At 34.1% G+C, this 20,347-nt stretch overlaps 1 protein-coding gene across 1 annotated transcript; it reads right to left on the reverse strand.

The window, feature by feature from the left end:
- Positions 1 to 11,354: 11,354 nt before the first annotated feature.
- Positions 11,355 to 19,542, reverse strand: LOC110650924 (probable sucrose-phosphate synthase 1). Its single transcript, XM_021806078.2, has 13 exons — positions 19,161 to 19,542; positions 18,981 to 19,070; positions 18,299 to 18,540; positions 17,939 to 18,002; positions 17,122 to 17,820; positions 16,026 to 16,142; positions 15,706 to 15,837; positions 15,366 to 15,542; positions 14,505 to 14,558; positions 13,646 to 13,708; positions 12,587 to 13,528; positions 12,289 to 12,416; positions 11,355 to 12,058 (listed from the first exon to the last, which is right to left on the reverse strand). Exons 1-13 carry the CDS (start codon positions 19,341 to 19,343, stop codon positions 11,779 to 11,781), a joined length of 3,171 nt encoding a protein of 1,056 aa, XP_021661770.2. The 5' UTR covers positions 19,344 to 19,542; the 3' UTR covers positions 11,355 to 11,778.
- Positions 19,543 to 20,347: the final 805 nt, after the last annotated feature.

Below are 20,347 nucleotides of genomic sequence, written 5' to 3' on the forward strand. Positions count from 1 at the left end.
GTTTCATTTTTTTCAAAGAAAATCAGACTTTTTCTGTCTCCCTTGGCTGTTGTTTCATGCAAAGGTTTAAGTTGAAATCCTTTGGGCAATTTTATGCTTTGTATACCTTGATGCTTGGATTTTCCTTAGGAAAGTCGAAGGAAAGTGGTTTGAAGCTTAGATCTTGACTTCTTTCTTTTCTCAAGCTCAAAGGAAAAAGAGGTAATTCTTCTTTTGTTTTGATCTTTTAGAACAATCCAAGCATGTTTATGAATGTTAGGTTGTTTGGCTCTAACTACATGTTTGTGTCGAAGAGTTTAAGTTCGTTTTCATTGTATGAAGGTTAGAAGAGTTCTTACATGTTAGGGTTTTGATGAATTTTATGTTTTGTTTTGACAATTGTCAAGTTTTGAGGTTTTGATTGTTGATTTTATTATATTTAAGTGTTATGGGCTTTCAATAGCTAGTTTCCCCTGATGGATTTGAGGGAATCCTTGTTTATGTTATGTTAGTTTTGAGAAAAACCTAGCTTTGTTTTCTTGGATGATGTATGTTGGAATTGAGTGCCTATTCAAGTTGTTTTAGGCCTTATTTACGTGTTGGGATGCATGGATCGTGTTTTGGGAGCTTAATGTGAGTTTGGGCATTGATAGGGGAAGGATTTTGCAGGTTTTCGACTTGAAAATTTTGGAAATTTCCAAGTTTGGCTGCTAATCGAAAACCATTAGTTCGGCAGCTGAAGTGTACAGTTTTTCAAGAAAATCTGAAAAATCTCCAGGTTCGGTAGCCAAAGTCCCAGACTTTGGCAACCACAGTTATTCTGGACAAAAGGAAAAATAAGGCTTAAGACTTCGGCAACTTCGACAACCATAGTAGCTATTGCCTGAAAGGGGCAACTGATATTCAAGCTTTCAGCAGCTGAAGTCCAAGACTTCGACAGCCAAACCTGGTTCTGTCAACCTTATTTCTCCTTTAGTTCTAAAGCTCCAAAACATGATTTTGCTATCCAAAAGGACCTAGATGATGTACATTAAAGGTCCATTATAGGTTTTTAGGAAGTCTAGGATATAGAATTGATATGTTTGTTATTTTACCACTTGATGAGAGTGGGTGATCAAGGTTTAAGGAAATTAGGTCCTAAGTCAGTTTGATGACAAAACATCCTAGAAAACACACATTAAATCTAGTCTACCTACCAGATCTAGGGGTTAAGAGTAAATGAATAAATACTACAAGAGGCAAGTATAAACTGCTTAAATTAATTTCAAATGCTTTTTAATTACTTTAATTTCTACTTTAAGCATAATCATGCATCATAAAATGCATTAATATTAGGGTGTAATGCATTAGAACCATACTTGATGTAATTGCATGTATGTTTATGATGTGAGGTAGATTATGAATGACCCACTGACTTTCCCTATGATTATGACTATGTTATGGATCCATAAAATTGAGGGGGAGATCTTTACGATATCCCTGGTGCATGACGCATGTCGTATTTTAAATAAAAGTCCTGAAAGCCTCTGTATGAGCCAGGCACATTGAATATGTTAAGCAAAAGTCATGAGGAGCCTCTATATGAGTCGGGCACATTGGATTATAGGAAAGTCACTGGTTACATGACTACCGTGTGGGTATATGTTTGATGATTAATGCATTCATGTCTTTGACAAACCATGTGTATATATTTAAAAGTGTATGTAAATGTTTTAAGAAGTTTATACTTACTAAGCCTCCTAGCTCACCGCACGCCCCACACACACACAAAAACCAAACAGTCTTTGCAGGTAGCAAGAGCACAGGAATATAGGAGTAGTTATGACATGTTAGAAGAACAGAGGCTGTAATAGTATTAGCAGTCAGCATGTTATGTACAAATGTATTAATAGTATAGAAGTATGTAATTATGTCATTTCATGGTGTTATGAAAGTGAATATATTTTATGTATTATGATTGTATGTTTTATGCCTGTGGTGTGGGCATGTATGTCTAATGTATGATGACATCATAAAAATTTACTTGCTAGTAGATTGTTTAGATGTATGTGTAGTGAGTTGTTCCAATGGAAGAGCATGATAAAATTTGAATGTATAATTATGTAATGAAGATAAAGTAAAGTATTATCCAATTAGTCATACTAATTTGAGAAAGTTAGAAAAAGTCTACTGGGATAATCAATGACCCTCTTGAATGTCTCAATACCAAGGGTAAACCGAATGTCCATGAAGAAGTAAAGATAGTGTGATTAATAGGATGTAGTTAAAGTTAAAAATGCCTTGTCTAAGTAAAAGAGGTCCCTTTAAGGGGACATTTCCATAATTTATGTGTGAAAATGATGAATAGCCATAACAAAGATAAGAAAGTAAAGGTTTATAGCTTGCTCTTCCTAGGGAAGCAATTCAAAGGAAGTTATGTGATTTAACAGTCATGTAAAGGTTACAGAAAGAGCTTAGTTTTGTACAAATAAAGTTTAGTACAATAATAACGATAATGAAAGACAGAAACAAAAAAAAGAAATTTCTACATAATTCCCTTAAAGTTTTAACCTCTTTCTGCTGAGTCTAGATCTTAGGGAGGAAAGAACTTTCCTTAAACTTCAAAGAAAAGTTCCAAAGTAGTTATGTGGGTCCTTAGAAGGTCAAAGTCTACAGTCTTAGACTTGCTACAGGTTCTAGCAGCCTTAAACTGACCCGTTCCCTAGTGCCGGTTATGACCTCCCAGTCGGGTCGTTAGAAGTAGTTATGTGGTTCCTTAAAAGGTCAAAGTCTACAGTCTTAGACTTGCTACAGGTTTCGGCAGCCTTAAACTGACCCGTTCTCTAGTGCCGATTATGACCTCCTAGTTGGGTCATGATAGTTTCTCACTAGTGGCTAACCCAGATGGATTTTCTTCATTTATTTTGTTTCTTTTTTGTTATTTTTTTCTAATAAACTCTTAGATTTGTATCCTTTTGGAATATTTATGAATTTATCTCCTCAAATTTGTTTTCGTTAGGAATGAATCTAAGTTCATCTCTCCAATATTAAGGTCCTATTTCTCCCTCTTAGTAGTGTTTGACAGTTCGAAATGCAATATGAATTATTGATTTCTTTTAATTGGAGACTTTGGATATTCAAGTATGGGTAATGATCTTCTATCAATAAAGTTGGTTGTACGGCATAAGGTTTGTTTTATTGTTTAAAATGAAAAAAGACCAATTATTATCTGGGAAATTATTTTCCTCTACCCCAAATCATCTCTGATCAAAAAATTTTAATTGCCTATATTTATATTTTTTTTCTTTTATATGAAGATTACTCTGTACTTTTTTTATATATGTAAGATTATACTGTACTTATCTCATAATTCTTATTAATAAATCATTAAAATTTTTTTGGATAAAAAAACAATTGAAATATTTAACTTGTCGAGTAGAATTTAATTATATTATATATTTTTATAATTAAACAAATAATATTCATTTGTAAAAGCGAGCAAGGTGGTGACATGAAGAGACCCTTTAGCGCCTCGTTTGGCACTGCTGGCTTGGCTTTGAGAAGGCAAGTGCCCAAGAGACATAGGCGAAAGGCTCTGTGCTGCTGAGGAGACACCTCTGTGAAGAAACAGTAATTGTTTTCTTTTTTATTTTAATTATTTTTTAACCCAAATAAAATTAAAACCCTACCAGCCTACCTCACGAGAAACACTCACAGACCTCATGTAAAAGAGAAACACACAGCAACTCCTCCCTTCCAACTATTGGCTCTCTCTCTCTCTCTCTCTCTCTCTCTCCTCTGATATGCTCCTCTCAATACAGCAATGTCGTTTTGCACATTTTTTTTTCTTTTTACTTTTTTTTTTCTTTTTCTCTTTTTCTTTTCTCTACTTGAATTTTGCTGTATGGGCGTTGTTAATTTATATGGGTATTGTTAATTTCTTGTTGTACTTTTAATTCTTGTTAATTTTTTGATTAATTTATGTACGTTTTGTTAATTTTTTGTTTCTTTTACTATTTATTCTTGTTAATTAGTTGTTAATTTGTTGTTTATTTTATATGAAGATTATTATTTTGTTATTAATTTGTTAATTTGATGAACATATGTAAGTTGTGAAATTTAGCCATAATTAAAAACCATGCTCCTCTTTATCCACTTATATTATTTTATTGCTATTAAACTAATTAAAAGTATAAATTTTTATGTTAGAAGTGTGTGTGTATATATATATATATATATATATACTATTTAAAGTTCGGATTCACATTTAAACATTTTTTAGAGGTTGGTAAGATGATCTTAAGGTGATAAGACAGCTTCTTTAGAGGTGTAAACAGGCTTGGGTTGTAAGTCTCGTCTTTGTAGCCGAGAGGGCGTGTTTAGAGCAGTGATTCCTTTGGCGATTACCTCACTTAACTCAAAAAATCAACCTAGAAAAATTCTTTAAGTATGAATCCAATTTTCTGTAAGACAGTTTCTTCTTCAAACTCTTCTACCTCGTCCTCTGAGTCGAGAAAGATAGTTAATAGTGAAGAAATAATAATCGAAAATTTTGAAAAATGTATAGATAATTGGAAAATTTCAAAAATACAAAAGGATCAAATCTATCAGACTACAAAACTCAATTTTTTCAAAACTGATTTCACAATCAAAACTGAAGAAACTGAAGAAAGAGATCTTCATATTACAAAACCCTTTGAGACAATTTCTCTTCTATCTCAAAAATCCTTACAAAAACACTGTGAAAAATAATACAAATACATCCATATAGGTTTAGTCCAAGTTGGAATTAAACCGCTTACAAAAGAAGGGTTGAACACCTCAATCCTAGCAGTTCTTAGAGATACTAGGTTCATAAACTTCCAGGACTCCTTGCTTAGTTCAGTCGAGTCTAGTTTATGCAGTGGACCAATATCTTTTGATTGCTATCCAAATTTTACTGCTTCGTTAAACGACAGTAATATTACAAAATCCCTTGTTTTACAAATCAAAACTCACAATTACAAAATGCTTGAATGATCTATTCCTCTTGCACTGATTTACAAAATCCATTACAAAGCTATGGTCTCTGCTTTTGCTACAAAACATAAGTTCCAGAATAAAAGAGGAGAAACTTTATTTTTACAAACTGATCTTACAAAATCTAACACTGTAATCCCTAGATCTATCCAATGGAAGGACATAACCCTACCAGAAAAATGGATCTTAGAAGATGCAGTAGAACCAGAATCTTCAAAAATAGTTGAGCCAAACATTCAACTGAGGCAAATAACCCAACATAACGATGGAAGAGTCAGTCTTAGTTTTAACAGAAGCCTTAGGTTTTCAGATGATTCCTCAACATTCAGTACTGTAGACATAGGAAGAGTGTCTTGTATACCTTCTGTCATTAGTTTGCCTGTTACAAAACCAATTGGAATACAAAATATTCAGCCTAGGTATTCTACCTCAGACTTACCTAGCTCTTCTAGGTTTTCTACTTCAGAAATACCTAGATCCACTTTACAAAATGTAGATTACTCTACAAATGTTCCACATCCATTTTATACAAATTTACAAAACGAGTCTGTTCAGGTTGAAACCCAAACAGAATCAGAACCTACTTCGCCTACCTTTTCAGGCATTACAAAAAATGTAAACCATGAACTTAATGTGCTTGAAAAAGAATTTGAAGTAGACAAACAATATTTGCATGATGATTTTTATTCTCCTAAAAATCATAAAAAGCAAATGTGGTTTTTCAAACATTTCAATGATCGAAGGAAAGAAATTCAAAAAGAATATTATGATTTTCTATATGAATATAAAGTTTATATTCTTTTATTTGAATGGTTTGAAATGTATGCTGATTATCATGACATTCCATATCCGTTTTCAAAAATTTCCAAAAAGTCCAAAAAATCTAAAAAGTCAATAGTCCCAATTTCAAAACCTTCTCAGAATTCAAAACCTAAACAACAGGAGACAGAAGATAATCAATCAGAGTTCATTGCGGCTCTGAAAGATCTTCTAAAGAAAGAAGAAGAAAAACTGTCTGTTAACCCTGTTACTGTTAAAAATAAAACTCCTCACAAAAAGAATTGAAAACAACAGGTTTTAAAGGAACAAAACCCTCAAGAAACCTTTGAATTACAAAAGAAACCTCTTCCAAAATCAATCCCAGAATTACAAATAGAAAGTGAATTCAAAATCTTTGAATCCACTGACAATCATAAATCATTACAAAAAGAAAAACTAGTCATTCAAAATTTGAGTACTAATTCCTCAAATTTCTCTTCAAACTCCAACCAGGAGTCCGAAGAAAACATGCATTTACAAAAAGATGGATTAGTTAATAATTCATCCAAGTCAGATTCTAAAATTGAATCTGAAGAAAATGTAAAAAATGTTAACATGCTTTTAAAAAATCAAGAATTAGTCTTAGATGTTTTAAAGCATGAAAATAAAAAAAAAATTACAAAACCCTCTCGTCCAATGCCTCCAAAGAGAAATAAAAATCACTAAGAATGAGCTTAAATAGCTTAAAGAGAAAAAGGCACAGGACTCAAAAGCAATCCAGCTTTTATTTTCAAAACCCCAGGAAAAATCTGAGAAAAATAAAGAAAATAGTTTGAAAACTCAAAAACCTCCAAAAGATTTTCTTTTCATCCTCAATCAGATCACCTCCAGAAAATATTTAATACAAATTACCATTGTTTTTCCAAAAGTTTTCAAAATCAATACAATTGTCTTATTTGATACAGGAGCAGATTTGAACTGTATTAAAGAAGGAATTGTTCCAAAGAAATTTTATGAAAAAACCACAGAAAAACTTTCAGCTGCAAATAATTCAAAAATGGCTATTAGCTATAAGACAGAAGCCTCCATAACTAATAGTGATTTTCTTTTCAAAACCTCATTCATAATTGTTCAAGATATTCATCATAGTGTAATCTTAGGGACTCCTTTCATTAACTTGATAACTCCCTACAAGGTTAACGATGATAATATCTCCTTCAAAACTACAAAACAAACTCTTGTTTTCCCTTTCGTTACAAAACCAAAAACAAGAAATCTCAATATTATAAAAGGTTGTTCCATTTATAATAATGAGATTAATGTTTTACTAGAGGGAAAAAAGCAACACTTGTTGTACTTACAGCAACATGTTCATTAACAAGAATTGAAAAACAATTACAAAATGATTTGGTGAAAAAGAAAATTTCGGATTTCAAAACCCAAATTGAAAGAGAAATTTGTTTTGATTTACCAAATGCCTTTTGGAATCGAAAATAATATATGGTAGATTTACCATATGAAAATGATTTCGATGAAAAACAGATACCTACAAAAGCCAGACCAATCCAAATGAATGCTGAACTAGAACAACACTGTCGTTCAGAAATTTTGGATTTAAAGAAAGAATTATTACTTGTAGAATCTAGATCTCCTTGGAGTTGTACAGCTTTTTACGTAAACAAAAATTCAGAAATAGAAAGAGGCACTCCTAGATTAGTAATTAATTACAAACCTTTGAATAAAACTTTGAAATGGATCAGGTATCCAATTCCAAACAAAAAAGATCTTTTACAAAACTTCATTCTGTATTTGTATTTTCCAAATTTGATATGAAATCAGGATTTTGGCAAATACAAATTGATCCAAAAGATAGATACAAAACCGCATTCACAGTTCCCTTTGGACAATATGAGTGGAAAGTCATGCCTTTTGGCCTGAAAAATGCCCCATCAGAATTCCAGAGAATTATGAATGAAATCTTTAATCCATATTCAAAATTTTGCATAGTCTATATAGATGATATTCTTGTATTCTCAGAGTCAATTAAACAACACTTCAAACACTTAAGAACATTCTTCTCTGTTACAAAACAAAATGGCCTTGCCGTTTCAAAATCAAAGATTTCTCTTTTCCAAACCAGAGTTAGGTTTCTAGGTCATTACATATCCCAAGGAATCATTACTCCAATAGAGAGAAGTCTAGAATTTTTAAATAAATTTCCTGACAAAATCTTGGATAAAACCCAGCTACAGAGATTCTTAGGTAGCTTAAATTATATCTTCGATTTTTGTCCAAATATTAACCGTCTAGCAAAACACTTGCATGATAGGTTAAAGAAAAACCCTGTTCCATGGACAGATCATCACACTGAAGTGATCCGTCACATTAAACAACGGGTCCAAACCATTCCTTATCTGCATTTAGCAGATCCATTAGCCCCTAAGGTAGTCGAAACAGATGCCTCAGAGTTAAGTTATGGTGGAATTTTAAAACAGGTTCAAAACGGAAAAGAACAAATAGTTCAATTCCATTCTGCATATTGGAATGATTGTCAAATAAATACTCTACCATCAAAAAATAGATTCTTGCAATTGTCATGTGCATACAAAAATTTCAAAGTGATTTATTAAATCAAAAATTTTTGCTTAGAATTGATTGCAATTCATCCAAAGAAGTTTTGCAAAAAGATGTTCAAAATCTTGCATCAAAACAAATTTTTGCACAAATTTTTGCACGGTGACAAGCAATTTTAAGTATTTTTTATTTTGAAATTGAATTTATAAAAGGAGATACAAATTACATCCCAGACTTTCTAATAAGAGAATTTCTTCAAAACAGGCCAATGCCCAGAAAAAAAAAAATACCAAGGCTGAAGCCTCACCCTCTACAAAACCAAACCCTACAAAACTAGCCATCTCTTCTGCAAAGCCTATACAAACTTAGGCAGACATAGCCGAAGCAGAAGAAGAAGAAGATCATACAAAATATATTGAGTCTCAGGCTCCAGAAACTAACAGCCAGAATCGCTATCTAAATCTCCTGAAGTTCTTCAGGCATTACAAAATATTACCCAGAAAGGTAAATCTACAAAACCCATTTCCAAAACCCTTGAGAAAGAAAAATCTTCCTCCTAAAAAACCCTTTCTCAAGATATTTCTCAAGCAAATGAGATTTTACAAATCGAATTCTAAAACAGTCTTTCTCAACCAAATTCTTCTTAAATAGTTTTGTCCCAGACAAAATTAAAAAAGAAGTCTTCACAATGGTTACAAAAATGCATTTTTAAAATGTTTTGATTATAGAGGATGAATTTCTACACCAAGACAAAGCTTTCCCAAAAGGATGGCATTACAAATCATGGGATCTTACTAAGACCCAATCCTACTACCAGGCAATCATTGAATTCACTGGATCAGCAAAATTCAAACATTTTTACTTAAAAGAAAACCATGCTGATCCGGCTTATTCAACCTGCCACATTCAAAACGTCATTAATCCTTTTGATTGGGGGCAAGAACTTACAAAATCAAAAATCTTCCTATTATCATTTCAAAACAAGATTGACCATTGCCAACATTTCAATTACCGGGATTACCAACAGGCATGGTACAATACCCTTCTCATACAAAATCACAAGAATAGTCATTCATGGCTGTTCTATTTCCAAAAAATATTTGATCCTTTCAAAACCCCTTCATGGTTTGCTCAGTGGTGGAAGTATTTTGGTGCACTACTTGAAATTCTTACACCAGAAATATCAAAGAGTTTAAACCTTTTTAAAACCCATTACAAACCCTCACCCAAGGAGAAAAGGTTTTCGCCTCTTCTCTTGTTTTCTTCAAAATTCTTTTTACCTTGGGTTCTCATTTGGTTTTTTGAATTTCGACCCCAAGATGGATTGAACTCTATTACCAAAAGATTCAAGGTCAAATGGTGGGACTCATTCAATGTCCCTGAAGCAATTACAAATCAAGGAATAAAAGACTGGCTTAAGGGAAAAAACCTCTTGCAACAAAATACAGTACAAAACCAGTTATTTTTGACCCAACGATCACATGCTATGGCTAGATTGGCGGAAGCTAAAAATGATGAAGAATATTTTGCAATAATGCAACAGTTATTACAAAACAGAGCAAATTCCTCTACAGCTGATTCTGATTTAGAACCCATAATCGATTTGGAGGATGATGATAATGAAGGTTGTGGTACCTCTTCACAGGCATCAAATCTCTTGAAAAAAAAAAAATACCGGCAAAAGAAATTTATGACGGTAAAATTATCCATTTAACTTTTTCATTCTGCTTTTATTTTACTCTTGCAATCTTGCACTTACAAAAAATCTGACAGGATACTATTTACCTGTCACTGTTCACTTTTACTGTTCACATGTGAAGACAACAGGAAGAACTGTTCAAGTACTGTTCACACGTGAAAAAGTAAATGGCAAATACTGTTCAAGATTTCAAAAAATTACAAAACTGCCCCTGATCACTTTTATATAAGGAGGCACCTATCCAAGGCAAGGGAAGCCACTTCAAACCATTCTTCAAGCTTCTTGAGCGCAAGCTTCTCCCCTTCAAGCTTCTTAAGCCAAAAAAATCCAAAGAAGGTCCTGAAGGAGTTTCACACCGAGGTGAAGAAAGGAGCAAGAAGGTTGATTCACTTCCTAACCTGCCCTACCTCTATCTCACCTACAAACCTACAAATCCTGTACTTCCTTGTAGTAGATCTTAGGAAGCTCATGTGTTGAGCAACCTCTGTAAGTCATACCCGAAATTACATCTCCAAAACCTTTATACAAATCTTACAAAATTTATATGATTTTGAAGTAAATTTTCTTCAATTTCTTTTACAAAAATTTAAATTTATTTTGCATGCATATGGTGAGTTCAACCGCCTGATCTGCATATACGTATATATATTCATAACGGACTAGCTCTGCCGCCTATTGAATATATACATATATATTCATATTTTAATTTTAAGTTTAATTTTTATTTTGATAAATATATATATTCTTAACGGACTGACTCTGCCGCCTATAGAATATATATATTTCTTTCATTTACAAATATATATATATATTTGGTTATGACACCTTATTTCAAAAAAAGCTCTCGCCTTGCTTTTTGCCTAAAACCAAAGGACAGCCGACCTTGATAAAACTGATAATATTATACATGAGATGGATGGGGCGCCAACTATGAACTAACTGGATGTGTTAGTTACCTGTTAGCATTAATATGTGGAAGTCTCTATCCTGGTTTTAGATGAAAGCTTGTAGTTGACCACAAACTACAGTGAACAAATTATTGTAACTAACAACAGAACGCTGACTTTTCTTATGTTGCCAGCCACAGAAAAGTGTCCGATAGCGGTTTTCCTGTACCTATCACCACCCAACATTACCGAGGAAGCCATGGCTACCTCCTCAGTTTCAACTTGGCCATTTGTGGTTGGCAATAATTTAAGTTAATGGGTCTAAGGTCCAACCAGTGAAAAAAAAAAAAAAAAAAAAAAAACTACTTCACTATAAGAAAATAAGGAGAGCTGTTCTGTTCTTCAGCAATCTCTCATTTAAAGATTAAATGCCCAAGCAGCCCAACGAGAACAGAAAGGGACAAAATGAAACAGAAGGCTTTATTTTCATGTAGTAGTATTGCAAACATGCAGAGATAATATTTTTATATATGGTAACACTTATCTGATAGAAACATACCAAAAGTACATGCAACTGTGTACAATAGCCAAAGAAATTGGACACAAGTGTCACGGAGGAAGGCATTAGAAACTTGCAGGCCAATAAAGCACTCAAGGATGGACTCAATATGGGAATAAACAAATTGGAAAAAGTAGAAAGTAAAATGGGGTTTGAATCTACACGAAATACTCACAAGCAAGCTTCTTGAGGATCGAAAAATGATGAGAATGCCATAATTATGAGATGCTTGGCATGGAAGCAACCGGGTACTCCTTATGATAAAAGCAACATAGACAAGGTCTAGAACAAATTTGAATGATGAAGGGTAAGTGTGGGACTATCTAGCCCTTGACACATGCTAATTGCTGCAAGGAACCCCGGATATCAGACTTGGTGCATTCTTCAGCTGTGTGAACAATATTGGGGCTGTCTGACGCTATAACATCTGTGAGAGGGTAGTTTCTGTTGGCATGGAGTTGGTTACTTGCACTACTACAAACTCCCCTTAATATTACACTCTTGTGTAGCCCACCAAGCAATCCTTCATAATCTGTGTCCCCAGATTCTCCAACAAAAACCACCATATTTGCCAAATCAATGCCCCACCGAACATAAAGATACCTGAAACATGTTTTAAATCATTAAAAGTCACAAATGAGCAATTAGGGGGGGCAATTGTGCTAAAAGTTCAATCATGCATCAAACTATTCTCCATGGGGCCTTTCAAATTTAGCGACAACTTTGTACTCAACAGCTGGTCTTCTCAATATATACCCAGTTCTGCTTCTAAGTTGAAGTCGCATGAAATGAAAGTCAATATCATGTATATTGGTCCACATAGAAAACTCTACCTTAGGGCTTGGGAGCGAGAAGCCAATACTGGAATTATATTTATCCTGGTCCCATTTTGGCAATATATAACGTGGGATCGGAGAGCCTGAATCCTCAGCAACTTCTGGAGCTCTTTAACAGGGGGAACCTTCAAAAGACAAACAGATGAATTTCCCTGATATCTATTGCATTACACACTGTATGTGTATGTGAAAAATGATCAGGCAACAAAAAATGAAGTCTGGAAAATAAATTCACCCTCAGTTTGAGAACAACAATCAGGAAGTCACTTGCAAGTAGGAAGGAAAAGAAAATTACCACTCCTGGCTTTTGCACGGTAAAAGAATAACAATAGTTGGTTGAAAGCTGTTCGGCTGCTGTAACAATCTGTTCCCCTTTCTCAGCCTTTTTATCATTAACTGTAGTAGCCCAGCGAACCAAAGTCTTTCTTAGCCCTTCTCCACCCCATCGGTACTCAATATGTGAGTGGTAATAAAAGTCAACCACAAAGGGACCATCCTCTGAATTAAGATTTGAGTAAAATAGGTCACTACCACTGTTGCATATAAAAGCATCAAAATCACTGGGACTAAATCCCCCTGTGACCAGAAATGAGTGTATCTCAGATATGGTCAAAGACGTTGACAATATGAACCCTATTGAGCCTTCAGTCCTTTCTTTTTCAACAGCCTCGAAAATTTTTCTAGTTGCCTCTATAAGCCCAGAAATGGCATCGAAATCCACTGCAATGACAAAAATTTGTTTCCTCCTTCTCAAAGCTGGAAACTTACCAGAACTATTGTATTGTTCTCCTCTTTCTATGTATCCAGTCTTTTGTGTGTTCTTCAAAACACCCTTTGACCATGCCAAAACAGCATTCTCTAACTTACCCTTTCTATCAGCATCTCCTTCAGATTCTAGAGAATTATCATTTCCACTAGCTCCAGTCTTTTCTCCATCCAATGAGAACTTCAAGTTCAAAGATATATCATGTATGTCCCTTAACGAATCACCTGGTGAATCTGTATCTGAAGTATCAGCTCCATCATTATCTTTTTGCCACTGTGGATGCCTTGGTTTGCAGCTGGCTATTCGTGATAGGTAAGTCTTGCAATGCTCTGGCCATGAGAATAGGTGAATATTCTTCAATCCATTTTGTCGGCATTTTGCCCAAAGCTGCTTGTCAGCAACAAGCTTTAGAAGAGCATCAGCAATAGACTGCTGATCATGAGGATCAACAAGAAGACCATTGTCCAGTACCTGACGAAATAAATATATCCAATCAATACTAGAAGGTTTTATAAGCAACAAAGACACATAAAAAGACACATACACAAAAGATTGTTCTAAGCATTATGTTTTGATGAGTAGGCATACCCGGTGTATGTCCACTGGGCCTCCATTTTTTGTGGCAACAATGGGCAAACCATGAGCTGCTGCCTGCTCAACAGAAGAGTAACAGTTTACCTCAGGTCATGAATATTAAACAGGCTCAGGCTATTTCCACAGGTATTGTGACTAGAGCCATAGCTTATTTATTCTGTAAATAAACAAATAAACCAAAATAGCATTGTTGGCAAAACATCAGATTTGATGCTCATCTAATGACTTTCCCTAAGTCATTATTTTGTTGAGGCAAGGAAACTGGAAAAACCATCCATAGAAATCATCTTGAATCTCTGAAGAACAGATAGGAGAAATTACTTTTACTTATAATAGCATAGTGCATAAATTTGTGGTAACAGAGCCCTGCAATTGTTTCTTTTGGTTGAAACAAGAAGAGAGGAAAAATTAGGAGAGGGAAGAAAAAAAAGTGTTTCCATATAATCTTTAGAAAAAAAGAGAAAAGTAAAGGAAGGATAAAAGTAAAGAGATGGATCTGATTCATTCTTCTTGACAAACTGGTTATATTACCGTTCTATTCAAATTAATCGGTATTTTTTTTTTCAACATTTAAGCAATTAATAAGGTAGAGGATGGCTTTAGTGTTACAGTAAATTTATTCCATTTGTAAACTAGAGGTCATGAGTTCAAGCCACAGAAACGGCCTATATACAATTTAGGGGTAAGGTTATGTAAATTCTCTCCCCAAAGCCCACAAGTGTGAGATCTTTTGTGCGGTGGGCCACACTTAAGCAATTAATAAGCAATGACTCTAGTAAATTAAACTGTGGAAATAGCATGAGCCTATTAAATAAACATAAAAATAGACTCCACATAGTGTTAACAAGAGCACCTCAATCAAAGTAAGCCCGAATGGCTCAATGAAGGCTGGATTGATGAAAACACCCTGCATAAATTCCCAATCAGAATTTCATATATCTAACCACAAAGTTCCAACTGCTTGACATTTGAGAGATAGGAATTGAAAGATTAAGTTGACAACATACAGTATATATCTGGACTATGAGTACAAGAAAAACTACAGGCAATTACATCACATACTGGAGCAACATACAACAATTGAAGACTTAGCAAATAAAACAATTATTTAAGTCACATATATCTTGGACAAACCATGCAGAACACAGATGCAAAGACAATCTTTGCAAAGATTTCAACCATAACCAGGATTCCAGGATATGAGTTATGTATTTATATAACAAATAGATGTAGCATCTAACTTCCTTGGACTAAAGTACACAATATATGTCTGCCAACTTTCAACACCATACCATCTCATTAAACATACCTGTTATGTATCAGTGATCATAATCATGCTCAATGCTATGTCTGTTTCTGAGATTTGTTAGTATGTGTGATGTTACTTTGGACTAGCATGTAAACATTTCTGCTTATCATCACCTAGTTAGCTACTTGATATAATTGTGCTGAATTAGCCAATTACTTCAAACCACAATGCCAGAACAATGGCAACAATAGCTAATAAAAGGAGTTATTGTGGGAGCTCTCAGTGATCATTTGTGATATTGAACACTAGAGTATTTTATTGCTTCCATTCTATATATTAGATCTTGTTTACCACACAATAGATAGTAAGGGGAAAAAGTTCACATACGATACTTGCAGAAAAAATGTTAAAAGGAACCAAAAAAAAGGCACCAGTTTCATCTAATATGCATGCTACATGGCATACCTTTGTCTTTGCTGCTAGACGATATATGTCAGGGACACCAGCCTGCTTGTGGTGTTTAGGGTATGCAACTTGCCCATACAGATCATACTTGTCAATAAGCTTAAGCACTGAAAGAAGAACAGAAGCATTTGTGCTTGACATTTCATCAATTCCATCTCGGTTACCCATAATTAGCGTCTGTAAAATAAAGAACAGAGATATAGAGAGAGAGAGAGAGAGAGAGAGAGAGAGAGAGAGGAAAACGCTATATAAGATGACCTAAACAGTAAAGCAAATTCAGCTGAGCATTATTTAAGATTATGTCTCCAACAAACACGTCTAATTAGGTGACTCGACATACAAGGTTAGCAAGCTCTCTTAATGGACGACATTCTCCAAATGCTTTAACCAAAGTTGTGATGTTCTTTTTGGGATCTGGCCTAGCAAGGGCAAGTATCATAGGCTTACGAGGATTCGTAAAGAAGCGCATTATCTGCAGAATAGCAAGAATTTAACTGATGTCAACATGGTTGCTTCATAAAATAAGCAAACGTTATTACTGGCTTTGTGGGCACGGTATTGAAAGCAGTCATTTTCCATTAAAATAGAATTAGAAAGGAATGTATCCGGCTAATTGTCTGGGATGTATGAAAATAATAAGAAAAAGGGAAAATTGAGAACCTCAGACCATATTGGTGGATCAGGAGAAGTAGGATGGTCCTCATTTCCTTCCACTTCACCGTCCATATCCCCTTCTTGGGGAACAATGTGATGAAACTCCATCCCAGGAGGAATTATCTGCAGAACAACAAATTGTTAATACACATTCCATTAACTAGAAAGGCATTAACCATGGATATGCTGCATAACATGATAAGAACAGACACTTGTCAAGATCTAGAATCTTAACAAGTATTCTGGAACAGGGTTGGTATGCAAATCAAGTACTGCAGCAATTCAACCAGGCATATCACTTTGGATCCCCAAGTTTCACCTTATAATAAGACACACAAAAACACACATGTGCATGCACAAAGGAAAATGTGGGAGTTATCTAGTTGGCAAATCCCTTCCAATACCAACCAACAATACATAAGACCCTTTTGCACCATATTATTTATTACTCAGGGAAAAAGATCATTAGAAACTTAATCTTTCCATCCTTTGCTTAAAATAGTTAGTAAATACTATTAAAAACTATCAGCATTTCATTTAATTTACATATATCAATTCCATAAGTTCAAATTTAAAGAAAGACACAACAGTTCAACATAAATACAACAAGAATAAGTTGAAATGAGAGTTTTAATTATTTATTAGATACACTTACAGATTTATGGTACTAAAAAGACAAGATTGACAAAGTAAAAAGAGAAATCTGTTATATCATTGATAACATTACATAGACATCCTCCAGAATTCCTGTGAGTGGATTCATTGAACAATTTTTGAGAAAACTGACCAACGTACCAGACTCCATGTCAACAATTACAGCTCTTTTTCATGGATGACTCACCAACACCCAATATCCAGATGGACAGAGACAGCCATGGGCATTCTTTTTCTTTAAACTAGTATTCCCCATGTTTAACATAGGGAAACAATAACTGTAATAAACACCCAATCATCTGAGATTCATAAGTGCAGCCACATTGTAGGACAGGCTTAGTCATAGTTATAAAATCTGTATTAGCTACCAAAGCAAGTAAGGCTTCTGTAAGAGTATTTATTTATTTATTTATTTTTGAAAAAGGAAAGAAATCATTGCAGTACTCACAGCCATGCGAGGCATGAACCTGCCATAACAGCTCACATTACGCTTGATTCTTGCTCGCAGTTTACGCTCCAGTATTGGATCAAAACCATCATATAAGCGCCACTGCTCATCAATCTCCTGTCTAGTGCTAGTTATGACTATTTCAGAAGAATCCAGCGAAAATTCCTCAGCCTCTATCCGACGCATTATTTTGTATGTAGAATTTATTTCATCCCTCGATAATCGGCCTTGTTTTAGTAGCTGTTCTAACTTATCCCGGCCAAGTGAGTGACCAGTGAAAAGCATTGGCACATTTAAAGAACCTGATAGAAGAGCAGCAGAATCGCCTGCATCAGCATAATGTCCGTGGATGGCAACAGGCCAGATTGGCTTCCCACCACCAATTTGCTCTCCCAGAACTTTGGACATCTGAATTATGTGGTTAAGAGCACCGTCAACAAATTCAGGGATGTAAGGCCACAAATTTTCTTTAGGGATGTATTTATCCTTTGTTCCAAAGGGTATACGAACAATATAGGCACCACTGCTCTCCCCCATCTCATCCTCAGAATCTTCTGAGTTTCTAAGGGTAAGCATCTCTGTGGGCTCACCATAACTCCAATCTACATCTGGTGCTGATAATTGTCTAGTTAACAAATCCACTCGATAGACTCCTGGCATTGAGCCCAAAGCCCTTGCAAGTTCCACAACATATTTAACCTAAAAGAAACAAATGCCCAAGATTACTGATCATCATATAAAAAGATTATATGAGCAGAAATTGGGAGTGAGACCACATATAACCATGGAAAACCAAAACTTACACAACAAATATTACCTGACCACCAGTATCGGAATCACGTCCAAGCTCCATATTTTCACCTCGTATTAGACCATGAAGGCTGCATGTATACTACTTGTTAAAATTATAATATATGGTCAACTTGCGTAGTGGAAAAATCATAGTGTACATCCTAACATCAATCACTACATTTAATATCCTATGAAAATTCCTTTCAGTAGCTTTTGAACTGATGTTTAGACAATGACCATGGATTTCCTATTGGAACAGAAAGCACAAGTCCATAAAAGAATTCTGTTGACTACACTTTACTAAAATACTGCAATACCAAATAAGCACCTCAGAGTCCTCTTCGTGATGACATTTAAACACTAAGAAGTAAAGTTCAGTCCATGCCTTATTAACACAATGTACAGCTTTTTGCCCTTTTGCTGACTAGCCCATGCCTCCATTGCATCAACAGAATTGATTCTAGGCAGTCTGCCTCTGTTACTATCACCATGAGACGATACGTCACCTACTGCATCTCCTTTTTCTCCTTCCGATAGATCTTCAGACATATCAGCAGTTGCCTCTCTGCGGCCTCTTTCACGTTCAAGATGACGTTTAGCATTCCTTTGGGCAAGCTCTCCCTCAAGCTGCAAACACAAAGACAACAGTTAATAGTTGATGAATCATTCATAAGCTAGATTAGGAAATGATGTCTTCTTCAGTTACAATGAGATTGGAAAAGTTCAAAGATTCAAATAAAAATGAACAGCTGATAAAAATTACTATAATAAAAAAAAAAGGAACAACAACATGATTTTTTCTGACAATCAAATAGTTTAAAGTTTAAGAATTTGCTAAAAAACCAATAAATCAGGTTCATAATTTTTGCTAAATTCAAAGTTCTAAACCAAAAAAAAAAATTAAATACTTGATAAATCCACTAATTAAGTCAGATAAATCTTTTCTGCTTCCAACAAGCTGTGATCACTGATTTATACACAAAGAAACATTAGACATCAAATCTGCTTCTAAAGAGGTAGAGGGGGGTGGGGGGGTAAGAATCGAAAGAAAAAGAAACTTCTAAAACCTGCTTCTTTTGGCGAGCTAAGTTCCAAATCCTCCAGCACATATTCTCCAATCTGGTGTTCCTCTCCTGCGGACTCCTCGTCGCCTGAGCCTGAAATCCCACGCAGAGAGGCCAATCCATCACATATACACTCAAAGTTATTAAAAAAAAAAAAAAGAGCCAAAAAAAATGCGAACAAACCTTAACCCAGGAGCGGTGGAGATCGGTCTCATCGAATCCAGTGATGACTTCTTCGACGAAATATCGAGTGGGACTGAATCTTCCTCTCTCTCTGAGTAGCAAAGACGACTTAGCATCATCAAGGCCAGGGCCGACATCGAGGATTGCCTCGAGGTAGCTGTTAATCCAATCGTTCCCAGCCATTAGCCGATTTGCTCCTTCTCCAGAATCAGCTAATGGAGATAGAGAGAATTATGATTAGAGGCAGAGCAGTGGTTTTTGCTTGTATGCGTAAGCTAGCCAATGAAGAGAAAAGACAAAGGCAGAGAGATTGAGGCTGGAATTGGGCAGAGAGATTACAGCTCCAACTTGCATATCAGTCTCGTGTTTTCTTTGCTTTTTCCTATTTTTACCTCAAACTAACTGAATATATTTGTTGTAGTTAAATCATAATCTAAATTATTTTATTTTAATTAAATATAATTAACTAAAAAATTTTTGAAAAACTAAAATTATATTAATCTCATGAATTCTATTTTTATTTCTTATTAGTTTTTTTTATCCTGAGTTTTTGGCCTTGATACTGAAATTTATTTATTTCATATAAAATAATTTATATATCAAAAATATTTTTTAAAATATTTTTTAAAAAAAATATTTTATATTATTTAATTATAATATTAAATTAATAATATATATATTTATATTATATATTAATAAATTTTTTATTAATTTATTTTCTTAAATGTCTGAAAAATATTTTTAGCTATGATTATTTTAAATAATAAATAATTTTTTGTTAAATGCAACAACTTTCTTTATATAATATTTCAAATTTTGAATGATAAAAATTAGGATGAGTTCACTTTCACAATCATAATTATTAATACCACAATATTTTAATACTATTTTAATTATTAGGCTAAACTATCCATTTATATAATTATTGTAATTATCTCATTAAATATAAAAATATACGATATTTTCACCATTGCTATAAATAATACCTTTCCTTATAAATTACCTAATTATTCATATTTTGTGAAGAAATTTTTAATTTGGCATCTGTTTAATTTTTTTCATTTACCTATAATTAAAAAAAAACACAATTCATGGTTTTATTTTACATTCACATTAAAGTAATCTCTTTCATTTTTTTTATATGAAATGTTCTGTATTTTCAATTATATTTTAATATTTTTTAAGAC

This window comes from Hevea brasiliensis, chromosome 17, assembly GCF_030052815.1.
Source record: "Hevea brasiliensis isolate MT/VB/25A 57/8 chromosome 17, ASM3005281v1, whole genome shotgun sequence".
Taxonomy (NCBI): domain Eukaryota; kingdom Viridiplantae; phylum Streptophyta; class Magnoliopsida; order Malpighiales; family Euphorbiaceae; genus Hevea; species Hevea brasiliensis.

Excerpts from the sequence above, each read along its gene's own strand:
- LOC110650924 (XM_021806078.2), bottom strand. The coding sequence starts at position 19,343 with ATGGCTGGGAACGATTGGATTAACAGCTACCTCGAGGCAATCCTCGAT. Across the intron at positions 18,541-18,980 it reads TAGCTCGCCAAAAGAAGCAG|CTTGAGGGAGAGCTTGCCCA; the intron begins GTTTTAGAAGTT and ends TTGTGTTTGCAG. Across the intron at positions 12,417-12,586 it reads CCGTGCAAAAGCCAGGAGTG|GTTCCCCCTGTTAAAGAGCT; the intron begins GTAATTTTCTTT and ends TGTCTTTTGAAG.